At 40.7% G+C, this 19450-nt stretch overlaps 1 protein-coding gene across 1 annotated transcript in view; it reads right to left on the minus strand.

Annotated features, from left to right (window-relative positions):
- LOC126252921 (ER degradation-enhancing alpha-mannosidase-like protein 2) overlaps positions 1–19450 on the minus strand; it is a 104968-nt gene that overhangs the window by 9111 nt on the left and 76407 nt on the right. Inside the window, exon 8 of the mRNA XM_049953909.1 lies at positions 13324–13513. Coding sequence (XP_049809866.1) covers positions 13324–13513 — 190 coding nt within the window. The remainder of the gene's footprint in view (positions 1–13323; positions 13514–19450) is intronic.

The following is a 19450-nucleotide window of genomic DNA, read 5'->3' on the forward strand; positions in this document are numbered from 1 at the left end:
TATCACATCCTTTTCTACAGATTGTAGGTGAAAAAGCGTGTTCTGGATGGTTTGGGCAGATATACTGAGCAGCATCCACGGAATCAGAATAGATGAGGAATTTATGTGCTCAAATACATATAATTTGCTCCACATGTCAAGACAGCGTGTTGCTCACCAATAGAAATGTTAAGCAAATTTGGTACTGGGCTCTTGAGAATATTAGTGGGGCAAACTACAGAGCAGCAAAGGAGACTGCCCCCACTTAGTGTCAACAATAAATTGTCAAATAATTGCAGCACTGGTGTACTCTCTTCAAAAACTTAATTTTATAAATAAATTCTGGCGTACTGTCTCCCTTATATTCCAGAAGATCTAAAGATTACCTGGGACCTCTTGAAAGACCAAAGTAGCAGTCTACACCAGTGACAGTAAGTGTGTTCTTGCACAGATCAGAAATGACACTTTCACTCATGGCCATTCAGAGAATTCCATTATAATAGGATGCAGTGCTGTTGGTGGTAACAGAAAATGTGGTAACACTGGGGATATTGGCTTGAGGGAAACCATATTCACATTCAAACCGGTCTGTCAGTATTTTCAAAAACACAATACTTGAAGCAGCACTCTGAGTCAGAGGGTGGAAATCGTTAAGAGACTGCTTTCAAATATGTATCACAGGCCTTATAAAGATTGAGAGAGACACCAAGAAACTTTGCTTGCATTGGAAAGCTTCTAGGATAGCCCCCCTTAAGCAAGGTCAAGTTATAAACTGTAGAATAGCCCTGAATTCAAAATTTAAAGCAACTTAGGAGTTATATGAAGATGGTATCTGTTCTTTCAGACATGTCCGAAAGAACAGATACCATTGGTGATGGTATCTGTTCTTTCAGACATGTCCGAAAGAACAGATACCATCGGTGGCCGTGCAGCTCTCTAGAGTGAAATGATAATTATATCAAGACCCTAAGCTGCCAACAGGAGTTGATATACATCAATGTAGAGTGTGGACATTATGTTGGGAATGTGGGTCTCATGGGGAGCGTGGAAGGGATAAGTCCCTGCAGTCGTACTATCCTCTGTGCCCTCGGTGGCTCAGATGGATAGAGTGTCTGCCATGTAAGCAGGAGATCCCGGGTTCGAGTCACAGTCGGAGCACACATTTTAAACTGTCCCTGGACATGTTCGAAAGAACAGATACCATCTTCATATAGTTAAGGCTAACCAGCCATTGACCCTCCTCCTGTGCGGATGCACACGCATTGCCCGAACTCTGATTGAACTTGGTAAGATTGTCTGCCACAAGTAACGAGTGTAATGGGCAGGGGCACTACGAATGCAGTGTGTGGACATTATGTAGGGAATGTGGGTCTCACGGGGAGCATGCAAGGGATAAGTCCCTGCAGTCGCACTATCCTCTGTGCCCTTGGTGGCTCAGATGGATAAAGCGTCTGCCATGTAAGCAGGAGATCCCGGGTTCAAGTCCCGGTCGGGGCACACAGTTTCAACTGTCCCCGTTTCAACTGTCCCCGTCAATGTATATCAACGCCTGTCAGCAGCTTAGGGTCTTGATTTAATTATCATTTCAATTTAGGAGTTGTCTTGACTCAGAATCCAGGCAAGAATTTATACTGAGATTTTCTTCTATGCAGCTACTAATGACAACACAACGATAATCACTCAGCAAGTCGCTTCCTTTCCTGGTTTCAAGAGGGTATTGGTACTGCATCCCTCCAAGAGTTGGGGAAGTCACCTTCCTTCTCCCAAGTAAGTTGAACAGGATAAAAAGGATTTTTCCATCTGCCACTTTGAAGTTCAACGTGCTGTCAGGATCCAAAGACAATGTTCAACCTTGGTCCCACAAAGATATGGGTGCATCGCAAATTTGGTCATTATGGGAATATTGTCTCAAATGCCCCTCTCAGTAATGGCTCTGTGCTGACAGAAAGCTGGCAGTAGTGATGAGTCTACAAAAATATTCTGCCATTCTCTGTGCTATGTCTCTCTGGCTGATCTGAAGACAACTATTTCTCATTTCACTAATAACTGAGCACCTCTAATTTCACCTAGAAATTATCCACACGGTTTACATACTAATGCTGACTTGATGGAATACTTTATAGAGTTCAGGGATTCACAACATGAATCTCATTTTGTTGTTCTTAATAATTCAGTGACATTGTAATTCTGTCAGAGACAGCAAAGGACTTGGAAGAGCAGTTGAACGGAATGGACAGTGTCTTGAAAGGAGGATATAAGATGAACATCAACAAAAGCAAAACGAGGATAATGGAATGTAGTCAAATTAAATCGGGTGATGCTGAGGGGATTAGATTAGGAAATGAGACACTTAAAGTAGTAAAGGAGTTTTGCTATTTAGGGAGTAAAATAACTGATGATGGTCGAAGTAGAGAGGATATAAAATGTAGACTGGCAATGGCAAGGAAATCGTTTCTGAAGAAGAGAAATTTATTAACATCGAGTATAGATTTAAGTGTCAGGAAGTCGTTTCTGAAAGTATTTGTATGGAGTGTAGCCATGTATGGAAGTGAAACGTGGACGATAACCAGTTTGGACAAGAAGAGAATAGAAGCTTTCGAAATGTGGTGCTACAGAAGAATGCTGAAGATAAGGTGGGTAGATCACATAACTAATGAGGAGGTATTGAATAGGATTGGGGAGAAGAGAAGTTTGTGGCACAACTTGACTAGAAGAAGGGATCGGTTGGTAGGACATGTTTTGAGGCATCAAGGGATCACAAATTTAGCATTGGAGGGCAGCGTGGAGGGTAAAAATCGTAGAGGGAGACCAAGAGATCAATACACTAAGCAGATTCAGAAGGATGTAGGTTGCAGTAGGTACTGGGAGATGAAGAAGCTTGCACAGGATAGAGTAGCATGGAGAGCTGCATCAAACCAGTCTCAGGACTGAAGACCACAACAACAATAATTCAGTGACATTTGGCTCCAGCTATCCAAAATTCTGTGAAGTTCTCTACAGTTCATCAGTGTTTGAACCACTGCGAAGGTGCACCATTCAACAGATATCAAGCGGCCTTTGTAGATGGCCTACAGAATTAATGCATCAGTGGCTTGGCGGATCATAGTGCCACATTCATAATGTGACAGACCCAATCTTGTATTCTGTCTCAATGCTCAAACATGCACAGTTGGCTATACAGCATTTGGTTGTCTTGCTGAGCATCAGTTTAATTTCAAAGGCTTCCTTTGGGAAACTACTTTATCTGCAAGTTGTACCTAAATCAGGAGAGCAAATCAATGACCACTTTCCACTGAACAGTGTTAGCAAGGGCTGTAGTGCACTTCGAGAAAGAGTCTGTAAATAATGATTCCATGGTAGCACTGAACTGGGTATCTGTCTCACATTTAGAAGATGTGAAGTTATTGAGATCTGCTTGGACAGATGGGTGGTTTGAAGTGCCAACTTTCCACTTTAGGAGAAGGGGGAAGTGTCCAAGACCTGGATTGAATCCATGTTGTGGATTAGAAATGGGGCTGGTGTGCCAGCCAGCCTGGATGCAGTTTTTAGGGCTCATCCACTGAGATAAACACTGGACTGGTTCTCATGTCCCACCTTAGATACACAATTCACAAACACTTTGAAATATGTTATCACATTTGACGATGGACTGTATCTGGTACCAAGTGCCACGGGTTTTGAATCCACGCCAGATGGCACGGATCTCGAAGACCACCAGAGAACACTGCAGCAGTCTCACCGCAAGCCGTGGCTGAATGCGCTCCTGGCCCTGAGTCTAACATGAGGGTGCCACTGTGGAGCACGTGGTCCCGTACCCTGTCGTGTATTTACTCAGCTGCATCTCACTCAGCGAGGCAGTTTGGTATTTGTATTGATTCAGTTGACATCTCGCTTACAGACATCGTGTTTACATTGCGTGTGTTTACTTCCCGTTATGAATAGGCGTTGTTTTGATTTTGTGAGGTTGGCTCTTGTGACCCCGTGGCTTAGTATTTTGTTGTTGATCTTGGTGGTGAACTTGGTGTCTTGCTTGGTTGTCTGTTGTCGTGCTTGTCCTTTCATTCCCATTCGTCCGTCTTGTTTGTTTGCAGGCCGCTCCCGTTGGTCCCACTGCGTTTTCGTTAGCGGCAACCCCATGATAGTCTCTGATGCAGTTACAGCACTGTACACTAGATGGAGACAGATGGGGTACACACATTCATCCCAGGGGAGGAGTTGCCTTTGGGACTAGTGATCTCATTGTAATAATAGCATCTATACAAAAATGGTTGGTCCTCTGTGTAAGTGGAGACACACCATACCTGTCGCAATCCCGCACTGACTGGTTAAAGGGCACTAGAATGGATGGAATGTTAGTGAAGAGAAGAGGCTTCCAATAGCTCTCCCCTTGGGTCACTTTTTAGCAGAATGTCTTAGCATGTGAGGTTTGTTCAAATTTTCACAAAGGTAGAATCAATGTGACAGCTGTCTAGCAATGCCTGTGAGAGCATTTTGGTCTAAACAAGGAACATATTGTCACAATTCACTACTGCAGTGGCTTGTAATCTGATGTATTGGAGGAAAGGTAAGGAATTGTATTTGCCTCTTCCACTGAAATCATTCTTTCCGTGCGAGGCACTTACCAAGGGCCCACCAGTACCCTTCCCTAGACCTTCCAGTCAAGATGAAATAATGGCAAAATCTGGGGTACGCATAAGGAATTTCAACATCCGTATCTTCATTAGATGCTTCCTCTTGTGATCTATCAGATGCCAAAAGAAAAACACAATTTGATAGCTTTGACAGTAGTCTTTTAGATATGGTATTCTTGTTTAAGTGTTTGCCTTTGGGATTGATAGCTTTGGCACTGTTCTTTTACGTTTGGTATTCTTGTTTAAGTGTTTGCCTTTTGGAAATGGCAGAGCAGTTTGATTTTGTGAAAGAGTGACTATGTTTTCTTTGTCATCCTGCGATATGGGTGCAGCAATAAATAATGTTGTTTGATTTGCTGGATGTTTGCATTTGCAGATACTTATGCCACCTGTACTTGACTTGGTCAGTGTGCCTCTAGGCTGGGTGAAATAGGCTCTTTCAATACTGAGATGAATGGTTTTAAGCAACTAGGGAGATGAATGGCTGTAAGCAATATATTTGCCTCAGAATACATTGTAAGTAACTTTTAATCTCCTATACTCTTTTATCTGTAATGTAAACTGTGCATCCTATACTCCCTGTAGAGTGGCTACAAGAACAACTTACATATACTGATGTAGCACCATATTCAGTGCCCAACTTGGGAGCTGATAAACTGCATGCTTCACATTAAGCTTGACCTTTACACACTATGATAGTATGCCACATAATTACTTCAAAAGGCTCATAGGATTGGGCATATAAGGATGAACTTTTGGGCTGCAAGGTATTTTGGTCACTTTAAATATAAAAGGTACGTACAAAAGCAGCTATCTTCTCCAATTCTTTATTCTTCTGTTTTTTAACATCTGTCACTTCAGTTACACCACTTACTTTTGATTCCTGTAGTAGCTGTTTTGTGACAAGAAGTATTACACCCCTGCCGCTGTCTACACCTTTACTGTAATTTTATGCAGAGAGCAGCTTGGTAGTGATAGCATTCTCTCCAAGCTTTTTTGGATTTAACATATTGTTCACTTGTGTAACTTCCACCATTTCTACCATTTGTGTGTCATGCTGCACACTCTTGACTGATATGAGAGAACCTTAGGACTTTCCAGTGCTTTATGAATATAAAACAGTGGCATATTTTCATAGGTTCCATCACCATTTTTTCTTATGATAAAAGCATTATTCATCAGAGGTTATGGTTGGATAGGATTGTTTACCTTTTCCGGTATAACTGTCTGCTATGGCTGAGTGTGAATACACTAAAATAGGCCACCTAAATTGCAGCAAAGGTTATCAGAATTACTAGACTCTGAAGAAGTATCACAAGCAGTGAGGAAAAACAGTCAATCCCAACAGAACTTAACACTGAGGCTTTCTGCTACAATTTTGTCCCAACCTTGTAATCTGAGTAGTTCAACAACAATGATCCCCGCTGTCTGAGACATATAGTGTTTCACCGTCACACCAAATGGTGGTCTTTGAAGCATGCCCAAAGCTTATGGTGCCAAATGATACTGCTACTATTGACCAGACTTCAGCTCAGAAACCCCAGGTATGCCAAACACATACCCTGCCACAACTCACTGAGAATTTATAGTGACATTTCTGAGAATATAAAAAAAAATGTCAATTATTAGTCTGTACACATGAGCTCAGTTAAAAATATGCATATATATACTCAGAAACTATCATCAATATCTCCAATTTCTTTATACATTAAAAGCTTCTCTGTCCTATTAATGTCCTCTTTCTATGTATTTGTTTGTTCCTCTCTTTCTACTTATTCATATGTTTGTAAGAAAAGAACTGTTCTACACACCACAGCCTGTCTTTTGAGGTACACAGAGATTATTATGCATTCATCCCATACAAGAAATGTTTATAAAATTGGTACCTCCAGTTTGAAATACCGTGGATGTATAAATGCACTTACATGCCATGGATGTGAAACAAATCTTCCATTGTTCACGCATATGGGTTTAACTTTAACAATATTATAAAAAGGATAGATGCTACTCACCACATAACAGAGATGCTGAGCCCACATAGGCACAACAACAAGACTGTCAGAAAATGAGCTTTAAGCCAACAAGGCCTTAAATAGAACACCCCACCCCACACACACACACATGCGCACACAAACGCAACTCACACACACGACTGCGGTTTCTGGCTGCTGAGGCCAGTCAGAGACTCGGGTTATGTGTGTGTGAGTTGAATTTGTGTGTGTGTTTTCTATCTCCAACAAAGACCTTGTTGGCTGAAAGCTCATTTTCTGACAGTCTTTTTGTTGTACCTATATGTGACTCAACGTCTCCGCTACATTGTGAGTAGCAACTATCCGTTTCATAACACAGGGTGTACATAAAGTCCAGAAATACTTTCAATTATTTATTGGACAAGAACTAAACTTTGTACAGATATCTCTCATATCGCATTTTGAAGAGAAACTCTGAAAGTTTTATTTTACAAACATTCGATATGCGAACCATGAGTGATCCATCAGACATCAATATGGTAATCGAATTCTTGCCATACCTGTTCCATCATAGCATTGTCAACTGTGGCAGTCGCTTCCCGTATTCTCTCCTGGAGATCTGCTACATTACGTGGTAGAAGTGGTACATACACCAGATCTTTAATGTGTCCCACAGGAAAACGTCACACAGAGTGAGATCCGGTGACTGGGGAGGCCACTTGTAGAACTCCAACACATAGAAAGTTCACTCCACACCTGAACTTGCCATGTTTGCGACTAGTGCTGACTGCTGGCAAATTACCCAGCTAGGGTGTGATGAAATATGTATGATACCTGTACAATGTTTGGTTCTTGTGCAATAAATAATTTAAAGTGTTCCCGGACTTTGTGCACGCCCTGTATTGTTACATTCCATCCTGGAATTTGTACTGTTGGGTTTAACTTAAATCACGCAATGACACAAGCATAGCAGAAATGAACAGGAGAGCTGCACTACTGAATAGTATGAGATTTAGTATTGCGATCTGGTTTTTGAACAAGTAAGAAAAGCAACAAAAATTTAAAGAAGGTGAAGTGATGTTGAGAGAGAAATACACTAATTTTGGCAATAGGAAGCTATTTTGCTGTCCAATGCATACATAGGCAAAGAACAACTTCAGTAGCACAGAGTTCACGCTGGATATGGACTCAAAATTCTGCATGATAATATGTACATGACAAAATTACCAGCTTGACAACTATCATCTTTTGTTGTCACTCATTCAATGTGGCAGTCACATGTTACATTTACCACGAAGATCCAGAAATGAAGGTGGTTAGCAGAATATGGATTTAAATGCAGATCCATACAGATGCAATCATGGAGGCTATTAAAGAAGGGAAGAGTCATGTTAACAGCATACTTAACCTACTGTTTTGATAGCTCAGTGTTACAATAACCACACAGAAAGGATTAATGTGGGGTGAAGCACTATCATGAAGTGCAAGTAATCCTTTTGCATCATAATTGTAGCAGCAAACCCAGGTAAACATCAGAAGCAATTCTCTCTGAAACAAAAGTGGTCCTCAGACTTCAGAAAGAGGACACAGCATGAACACAACCCATTTCAAGAAATCATAGATGTGTACCACAATCACATGAGGGTTTTCTGTACCCAAAATATGTACAATGAGACAATTCACCTTGCCAGACTCATCAAACATAGCTTCACAATTAAATACCAACTTTTGTAAGAGTTATCATCTTCTAGTTACTTTGGAATTCTTTGGAAATGTGAAAATGAAGTTCATCGGCCTGATGAACCAACATCTGCAACAACTGAGATCAGTACTGTTACACATGAAGACATTTGCATATTATGTGCCAGACTGTTGGCTGAGGTATATAGAGTTCATAATTCATGCAGTTTATCAGAGATCCTGGTAGATGTTTTTCTTACAGGTTCCATCTTTTCAGGTCCCTATCTATCTGGTTGTCTTACAGTGCATGAGCAGTCAGTCCTATTGAATATGTTATGCCATGCATGAATTGCTTTGTGTTGAGGCTTCTGTTTAAAACAAGGATGCAAAATTCACACAAAGATTCTAAGCTCCCAAATTATTGAAACTTTGTAGTGCACCCTGCAAGATAGTAGCACAGGTTTTACAAATCAAAACTTGGAGACATTTCTCTCTTGTAGGGGTAGTGTCTGCATATTCTACAATTCTTATGAATAAACCTTAACTATATTTGGGAAATGGTTGTTAAACTGGAATACACAAAACCTGGATCTAAGTTCCATTCCAATGTAGTATAGGGTGTATACGTGGACAAGGAAAAAAAATTCCCGGATTTTTCCCGGATTTCCCGGTTACAAATACACTTTCTCCCGGATGAAAACACACTTTTTCCTTGTAATTAAGTGACAGTATATTTTCCCTCGGAACTGTAAAACCTATCAATCCTTTGAATGGTTACGTTTTTATACACGGGCGTAGAATTTCCCGGCACTTTAGAAAACGAAACTTAGGGAAGAAAACGCCTTTTGGAAAGATTTGTGACGTGCAGCAACGTGTACGCTGCATATTTTCGTATTACGAAAGTATAAATTCGAATTCCACTAAACATCGCATGTTACTTTCCGAACCATTGTAATCGAGATTGCGATGCACTTTTGTAAGCCAGTCATAGCTCTTGTCACGTGATCCCGCCAGCCGATGACGGCGGATATTCAGAGCATAGGACACGTGATGTAGTCAGCTAATAGCAACATCACTATTAAGTAGTGTGGATACACAAACAAGAAAAGTTAATGTTTTAAATTAATATACATAGCGTTGCTACAAGAAAAGCAAAGCTTTCACATATAATATTGCTCTCTAAGGTTAATAAGCGGCAAGAGAAGCTAAGGTTTCACATATAATGTTGATATTTTTTGCTCGTGTTACACTTTGAGATATATCACACAAATGTGCCAGCAGAATTTTTAGCAGAGTCCAGTGATTTGTCCTCAAAGTTATCCACAAATAAATTAGCTACCGCAGGGTAGAGAGAGGTTCCCGTAGCACTACATCAATTTGCTCATAATAACGACATGAATGTCAGATCTTCTGGGCTCGAAATACTTCTACTAAATGGCTCATCATCAAACGCTCTGTGGTTTAAGAAATTCATCGTACATTCTCGCACATAGTTCAACTTACGTAAAAGGAAATTTACTTTGAAAGTAACGCTTTTCAAACCACCATTCGCAACATTTTCCCGTGACCTGTTAGAAATAGGTTCATTTCAGTAGTCGTCAGAGAGCGCCAGATAACGCGCCACCGCGCTTTGGCAGCTGTCATGACGCAGGAAGCCCGTATGTTCGTACACGTAAAACATTACAAGATCTTACATTATGTCATAAAAGAAGAAAGCAGAGGATACCCCAAGAGCATCGGAATTTCGTGAACCATACTAAAATGGCACATTCAAAGTGCATACTTAAAAAATGGTTCAAATGTCTGTGAGCACTATGCGACTTAACTTCTGAGGTCATCAGTCGCCTAGAACTTAGAACTAATTAAACCTAACTAATCTAAGGACATCACAAACATCCATGCCCGAGGCAGGATTCGAACCTGCGACCGTAGCGGCCGCTCGGCTCCAGACTGTACCGCCTAGAACCGCACGGCCACTCCGGCCGGCAAAGTGCATACTTAAAGAGCACATTCGTGTGTCCAGATTCCCAATGCAGTAGGCCTCAACCTGATATTAAGCTTTTCAGTGTGGATTTTGGGATGTAAATTTTCTTGGAGTATCAGTACTGTATTAACTCAATTTTGATTCTTTATTATGGCATAATGCCATACATGCTAGAAGATGAAAATGTGCATTTGAAATGCAGCGAGCAGTTGAAATTAGCTAATTGTGTGTAACTAAACACTTCAGAAAAGTGGAAATAAAATAAAATCTGAAACTAATAACGTATATTAGCCTTCCGTAATTATGCGAATGTATTTTAATTCACTTGACAGCTTCCGGCCACAGAAATCCAGTATGTTTTCAATTGACGTGAGAGCAGGCTATCACAATTTTTGATTTTTAGCCGTCCGTGGTGGCCGAGCGGTTCTAGGCACTTCAGTCCGGAACCGCGTGACTGCTACGATCGCAGGTTCGAATCCTGCCTCGGGCATGGATGTGTGTGAAGTCCTTAGGTTAGTTAGGTTTAAGTAGTTCTAAGTTCTAGGCAACTGATGACCTCAGAAGTTAAGTCCCATAGTGCTCAGAGCCATTTGAATCATTTTTGAACGTTTTCCTACATGAAAAATTGAAATATCATTGACTGCTGTTAATACAAATAGTACCCAATACTGATTACGTCTATTTTGTCACTGTCTGCTAGATAAATCAAAATAGGCGTTTCTAACACTGCAGAAATTGTAACACACACCAAATAAACGAGACTGTTTTGGCACAAATGGTCATTTTTTTTACACGGCAAAATATAATTCACGAAAACCAACCATGCCTATTCGGCCTACTACAAGGAAAAAGCTTTATGTTAGAAAATAGTTTCACATTTCATTCATATGCTCCAGTTTCTCGAGCATGAGATCAAAAAGTAGTAGTACAAAATTTTTAAATAAATTTGGAAACGTCATATTCTTCCATAATTTGTGTGATGTCCCCGTTTCTTTTCCTTCCACGTTCTAACAAACAATCTTGTCATGACTAACTCTGGAACTATTCCTGCCTTTGTCAAAGTGTATTCGACGGTTAACTTCACTAACCCTGATTATTCTCCGGTTAGATTTTGTTATGTTCGTACAAACAATTTTCCGCGCTACTTCCACAATAGAACTTAAGAGGCTGCTAGACGGGGACTGTACAACTGGCCCTTATTAGTGTAGCGATCTGGCCAAAAATTTTCTGGCAAAATTTCATTTTCCTGGATACGTCGAGAAGATAATACGTAATCTTTCTTACCTGTTGTTCGTTAGTCGTTTATTTCCACTCTGATAGTCTGACTCTATAGATTTCCCTAATAATTATAACAACGTTGATCATTCGCAAACCCAAACAACAACATAATCAGACAGCGATCGGCGTTCACTCATTCGGCTTTACTCCGCTCAGCTTGTATAGCCCGGTCCCCTTTTGCCTGCAGGAAAGTTTATTTCTAGATGCGACGAGGATTTCCCTGACAGAGACATCATGTACACTATGCACGCATTCAAAAATCAACTTATGATTTTTTTTCCCGATGGGACCAAACTGCTGATGTTATCGGTCCCTAGGCTTACACACTACTTAATCTACCTTACACTAACTTACGCTAAGGACGACACACACACCCATGCCCAAGGGAGGATTCGAACTTCCGATGGCAGAGCCGCGCGAATCATGACAAGTCACCTCACACCGCACGGCTACCCCGCGCGGCTTATGATTCATTCAGAAATCAACTTACAGAGTGTGTTCAAAAAGCAACAGGGATGCGCATCAAAATCATATGAGTAATCGATAGAGCAACGTGCGCTGGATGCTAGGCGCTTTGTGAAACAAGGTTTTTTCTCCTCAAGAATATGAATTTGGCGCCCCACTCCCCACCCCCACCCTCACAGATCAGGGCCCGCTGCGCATGCGTGAATCTGGCAGCTTGGGCGCGGCAGTAAAATTTTTCCCGGTTGCATCTAGCTTGCTGCGACTGCTTACACAGCCAACAACCCTGTTTCTGTAGCCAGAAACGGGAGAAGGTACTACTCATACGCCACTCAACTGCGTGTGCGCATGAGCCCACTTGTAACTGCTAAAATGAATCTAATGTAAACAGTTGTGATGTCACGCTCATCAGAGGCAATTTGTTGTTATGAAGCATTGCATAGTCTTCCTAAAGCCCTTGACGCATTTTGTTGTTGACAAATGCTTGTATGAGCACTGTGTTTTGTTGTTGTTGAATATAGCACATTTCCCTTGCAATTTATGTTTTATTTTCTTTTCTCCTCGTTCACATTTTATTGTTGCAGTATTATTCTGCAGTAGCGGGATTCAGTAATATCCTTTGTTAGAGTATCGATTCTTACCAGTAAAGATTACAAAAATTTAACTGAAAACTAAAACAATGAAAAATTCCCGGGTTTTTCCCGGTTTTCTCCCGGATGAAAAAATTCCCGGGTTTTTCCCGGATCTCCCGGGTTGTATACACCCTGTAGTAACTATACACAGTTGAAGATTGTGCTATGACTCGAAGGCTACTGCAATTAACAAAGGGAAACTAATACAGAATAATGGTGAACCAGCATTGCTTGCAGTAAGGGGAAAGGTTGCTTTCTCTCTGTACTACCACTCCAATTGTAAGCAATTGCTTTCTTTCATAACATGATACCGAGATTTTCCTCTAAAGTTAATACACATAATGGAATTTTAATTAATTGTGCAGAGAATCTGAGCTTCAAAATGCTTGGAAATAGTAAAATAAGGATTTTACTGAAGATGGCTGTCACAATAGTATCCTACTGGGATAAGAAGTATGTTATGCCACTGACTCTTTAGAAATTACATTAATTCACATTAACCTGCTCAAAACTGTTTTAACTGAAATAGAGCTAATTCATCTTTTTGTACATTCCATTCTGTTACTAAGAACATTGATCATGCTTGTGAAGTTCATAGCCAATTCCACAACTTAAGGTATTGGCCACTGACAGCCCATGCAACACAAACAAATTAAAATAATTACTGCACATGCCATTCCAAACTACAATAATATTAATGAGTGTACCTGTGTTAAAAATGTAACCACCAGCTTCCAGGACACACTCTCCCCAAGCAGTCTGTACAATTGTTCCTTTATCTCCTCTGTTATGTATGAAATTGTCTGGATCAAAAAGCAAATATAAATACTTGGTGGTTTCTGCAAGGAAAAAAGATTCCATTCTATCCTCCTTGCGGTGGTCTCTTACATCCTTTATCTGCAACATATGTTCATATTGTCTTTCAGCGATAGTAAAAGGTCAAATTATCAGCAAAAAGACAGATCACAGTATATTCTCATTTCTAAAGTGTCCAGAGATTCTAAAAAATTAAAATGATACCAACTTGCAAAGGAAGTAAAACTATATTAATGAACACTTGCCTTAGGAAAAATCAGCTGTTTGGAGCACACAGACATAAAACAAAAATTATTAGTTATTTCAGTAAAAAGTTACACTTTTTACAAAGACAGTGAAGAATAAAATTCAACTACAATTGGAACAAAACAAATATGCGAGGAATAGGAATTACTAGTCTAAGAAGGACACATAAATCAACTACTTCATCAATCTGCACTTTCCATGAGTTGGGTTCTCATACTTTGTAGCACTCTTAATTTTCTCTACTCACTTTCTCCTTTCTCTCACTTTCTTCTGAGGAATTCTAAGCTGCCCTTTGCTCTGCACCTACCATGTGAATTCCTGAAGTTGTGATTAACTGCACTGTGATAGTTACAGATCCAACATCCCTAGCGATCATGACGACATTGTGAATGACTATGAGAGAGGCTTCAGTCAAATTTTGGACAATAATGAACTTTGAGGATTTCCTTTACTGACTTGAACTCTACTACATTTTGGAACTCAGGGGCAATAGTGTGAGCCACATGACCACCAAAGCGATTTAAGGTAGTGAGTCGTGTCAATGCTATGCCTGTCTCTTCTCAGGGTCAGTGTTAATTGCCACTTCTGGAACTAAAGATGAAATACCCTTCATAAAGCAATACCACTGGGGCAATTTATCCAGAATTTTGAACATCATACGCTGTAAGGCAGTCTTTCTGGAATGTCAATATATCTTTTTCCAGTACATCACACCAACTCAGAGCTTTTTCGGTGCTGTACCTGATGTCCACTGTCTGAGGTTGCAACTGATTTATCTTTTAGTTAAGATCTATTTTGAAGGAACAAACTTCTGGTTTTACAAATTTTGTCATTAATTGTTTGACACTGGGTGCGTTATGGAGTACCTTCGGCAGATAGCGTCCAGGGCTGGAAGGAAAGCCAACATGCACTCAGTATGTGTGCTGGGGGGGCCTCATCCGAGATATGGAGGCAGCCTTGCCTGCGGTTACTGAGTGTGCAGGGTGCGGTTGTCTACAAGTTGTGGCTTACGTTGGCACCAATGCCACCTGTCACATGGATTCTGAGGTGTCCTCAGTTCATACAGGTGGCTGGCAAAAGTGGTGCAGGCTGATAGCCTCATGTGGCTCGCAAGCAGAGTTAGCAATTTGCAGCATTGTTCTCGGCGTTAACCGGGGTCCTTTTGTTTGGAGCCCAAGTAGAGGGTCTCAACCAGGGAATTCATAGACTCTGTGACAGTCTTGGCACCAGATTTCTAGACCAGCATCATCAATTGGCGATTTGTAGGACTCCCCTTGACAGGTCAGGGTGCACTACACAAAGGAAGCGCTACTCAAGTAGCAGAGTACTTCTGGAATGCACGAGGGTTTCTTATGTTAGACAGTAGTCTGAGGTGCTTTGATGAAAACTCACTAGTCGATACGCAGCAAGGGAAGTCAGATGAAATTCTGAATAAAGACACTTTGATTGTCAAAATGTTGTCAGTAAACTGTCAAAGTATTCATAATGAAGCTCCCAAATTTACTGCCCTCCAAGGAAATGCTCACACTCAAATAATTCCTGGGACTGAGAGCTGGCTGAAACCCAAGGTGGAAAGCTCTGAGGTATTTAGCAAATCATGAAATATATATCAGAAAGACAGATTATAGGCTATAGGTGGGGGAGTGTTCATTGCAGTTGACAAATAATATTGTCCCTTTGAGGTCGAAGTTGAGCGTGATAGTAAAGTTACCTGGTCATATACCTTCTTCTGAATTATGTTATTAAACCATACTGGATCATTTCCATCCTTTATCCACTTGCCAGGCACATGAATATCCAGACCACAATATACAGTCTGCTTAAACTTTACCCATAATTTCTCTTTGTCCATCTGGAAATAACAACTATGACTAAGAAATTTAATAAATCAGTCAAGAAACTTAGGAGAGTGTTTTCGCTAGACAGAGGAGATAAGCAGTTGTTAGCATCTCTCTTACTCACTGAATTGACATCACTTATTTCCAGATGGACAAAGAGAAATTATGGGTAAAGTTTAAGCAGACTGTATATTGTGGTCTGGATATTCATGTGCCTAGCAAGTGGATAAAGGATGGAAATGATCCAGTATGGTTTAATAACATAATTCAGAAAATGCTGAAGAAGCAGAGACAGTTGCACTCTCTGTTCAAAAGGGAATGCAAGAATGATGACTAGCAGAAGTTAACAGAGATTCTTACAACTGTGAAAAGATCTATGCGCAAAGCACACAACAACTACCACCGTCACACCTTAGCAAAAGATCTGGCAGAGAATCCAAGAAAATTCTGGTCCTTTCTAAAATCGCTAAGCAGGTCTAAGGCTGTTCACTCCCTTGTTGACCAATTGCATGTGGCACGTAAAGACAGCAGAAAGAGAGCTGAAGTTTTAAATTTCACATTCACGGACAGACTCCTATATGGATCACACAGTAATAAAGTTCCCTGACATACAGAAACAACTTAAAGATCTGAAAGCAAATAAATCACCAGGTCCACATGTAACCCCAATTCTGTTTTACAAAGAATACTCTATGGCATAGGCCCATTACCTAGCCTGAATTTATCAGGTATCTCTTCTCCAAACTTTGTGCTGGCCGGAAAAAAGTGCAGGTGACTCCAGTATATAAGAAAGCTAAAAGAATGGACCCACAAAATTATAGACCAATATCCCTAAATGAGGTTTGCTGCAGAATCCTTGAATATATTCTCAGTCTGAACATAAAAAACTTTCTCGAGACTGAGAAGCTTATGTCCACAAATCAGCAAGGTTATAGACCGCATCACTTGTGTGAAACTCAGCTTGCCCTTTCCTCATGTGATATACTGCAGACAATGGATGAAGGGCAGACAGACAGATTCCATATCTCTAGATTTCTGGAAAGCATATAACATAGTGACCCATTGCAGGCTGTTAACGAAGGTACCAGTATATGGAGTAAGTTCACAGATATGTGAGTGACTTGAAGACTTCTTAAGTAACAGAACCCAGTATGTTGTCCTCATTCTTGAGTGTTCGTCAGAGGCAAGGGTATCATCAGGAGTGCCCCAGGGAAGTGTGGTAGGACCGCTGTTCTCTATATACACAAATGATTTGACAGACAGAGTAAGATGCCAAAGTTGAATGTCTGTAGGAAGATATAAGATGACAAACAAAATTTCTAGTTGGTATGATCAATGGCAGCTAGCTCTAAATGTGGATAAATGTAAGTCAATGCAATGAGTAGAAAGAATAAACCTGTAATGTTCGGATAAATTATTACTAGTGTCTTGCTTGATACAGTCACGTCATTTAAATACAATATGTGATCAAAAGTATCTGGACACCCCCAAAAACATACATTTTTCACATCAGGTGCATTGTGCTGCCACTTACTGCCACATACTCCATATCAGCGTCCTCAGTAGTCATTCGATACAGAGAGAGAGAGCAAAATGGGGTGCTCTGCAGAGCTCACAGACTTTGAATGTGGTCAGGTGATTGGGTGTCACTTGTGTCATACACCTGTAAACGAGACTTCCACACTCCTAAACTTCCCTAGGTTCAATGTTTCCGATGTGATAGTGAAGTGGAAATGTGATGGGACATGTACAGCATAAAAGCGTACAGGTCGACCTTGTCTGCTGACTGACAGAGACCACCGACAGTTGAAGAGGGTCGTAATGTGTAACAGGCAGACATATATCCAGACCATCACACAGGAATTCCAAATGGCATCAGGATCCACTGCAAGTACTATGACAGTTAGGCGGGAGGTGAGAAAACTTGGATTTCATGGTTGAGTGGATGCTCATAAGCCACATCACACCCCTAAATGCCAAACAATGCCTCGCTTGCTGTAAGGATGACAGGGTGTGGGTATGGCAAATGCCTGGTGAACATCATCTGCCTGCGTGTGTAGTGCCAACAGTAAAATTCGGAGGTGCTTGTGTTATGGTGTGTTCGTGTTTTTCCTGGAGGGGGCTTGCACCCCTTGTTGTTTTGCATGGCACTTTCACAGCACAGGCCTACATTGATGTTTTACGCACCTTCTTGCTTCCCACTGTTAAAGAGCAATTCGGTGATGGCAATTGCATTTTTCAACACGGTCAAGGACCTGTTCATAATGCACAGCCTGTGGTGGAGTGGTTATATGACAATAACATCCCTGTAATGGACTGGCCTGCACGGAGTCCTCAGCTGAATCCTACAGAACACCTTTGGGATGTTTTGGAACGCTGTATTCGGGCCAGGCCTCACTGACCAACATCAATACCTCTCGTCAGGGCAGCACTCTGTGGTACAGAAGGCAAAGCGGTCAACTTCGGTTTATTGGGAGGATTCTAGGAAAGTGTGGTTCATCTGTAAAGGAGAATGCATATAGGACACTGGTACAACCTATTCTTGAGTACTGCTCGAGTGTTTGGGATCTGTACTACATTGGATTGAAGGAAGTCATCAAAGCAATTTAAAAGCAGGCTGATAGATCTGTTACTGATAGGTTTGAACAACATGTAAATATTCTTTACCTTTGTACTTCCTTTACACATTTTTGAACAGCTTTTAGTATTTGCCGAGTACAGGCTGACACATTTTATTTTCCACTCATCAATGGGACAATACTTCTGCAGGAAAACAGATGAGCTTGGAGTATTGTTGAAATCAGCTTGGCAGGAGGGAACATTCCTTAATGGATTATATACAGTACTTCGAAACTGAACAAAGTTACAACCAATGGTAGTAAAACCTGTCCAACATTTTGTTATGGTTGGTCACACACTGTTTCATTTTCTCCCAGTACCACTCTCTTTTTACTGACCTTCAGCAGCTCACTGAAATTTTCAGCCCACCGGTCTAAAATCTGTTCTCCTCTTACAAAATTTCCTTCTTTAACTGTACAGGATAGAGTACATAGTTGAAAGCTTCCTTCAATTCCTGAACTCCCTTGTAGAATTTGCTTACTTCTTGGTCGTTATATCCTTCTTCTTCTAGCTCCATGATCCATTTCTTCTCTAATTCTCATTTCTTTCATGTACAAATTCTGTCTCCTCTTTCCTTTTCTTGATGATTCTTCTGAATTATCTCTTGTTGCCCTGTCTGTCATTTTCTTTCTTGCCTCATTTCTTTCTGCCACTGTCGTTTTAGAATCTTCACCAAACTACTCTGCTCTTTTCACCCTTTCTTCTGTACCTAACACTACTTCTGCAATTTCTTGTGGAACATCTTGCATCATTCTCCACTTCCCTTCAATGTTATCCACAGCCCCACTTTGTTTAGCCTAAATTTCTTCTGCAGTTCTCTTTCATACTTTTCGGATACTCCTTTCTCTTTTAATTTGGAAACATTGTATCTTTGTGGGGCTTTTCTCTTCCCTCTGGATCTAAAGACAGCTATGCTTTATATGTATTTCACACTTACCATATAATGATCCAAGATGAAGTCAGCCCCACTGCAACTATCAATGTCAAGGATGTCAGATGCATGTATCCTGTCAATTACCACATGGTCAATTTGATTAAAAGTAGTGCTATCTGGCAAGCACCATGTGGTTTACCCAATGTTCTTTTTTTGTAGCTACGTACTCTTCACCAACATTGCATTGCCCATGGCAAAGTCTGTAGCCTTCATCCATTTTCATTTGACATCTCACGCAGACTTACATTTCCTACAGTTCCTCTAAAGGCTTCTTCTTTTCCCACTTTTGCACTGAAGTCCTATTTTCACATCTTGCCCTGGTATACCTTCTAATTCCTGTTCCAGTAAACTATAAAACTCATCTTTCACTTCGTTTTTATC

This window comes from Schistocerca nitens, chromosome 4 (genome assembly GCF_023898315.1).
Source record: "Schistocerca nitens isolate TAMUIC-IGC-003100 chromosome 4, iqSchNite1.1, whole genome shotgun sequence".
In the NCBI taxonomy this organism is placed as follows: domain Eukaryota; kingdom Metazoa; phylum Arthropoda; class Insecta; order Orthoptera; family Acrididae; genus Schistocerca; species Schistocerca nitens.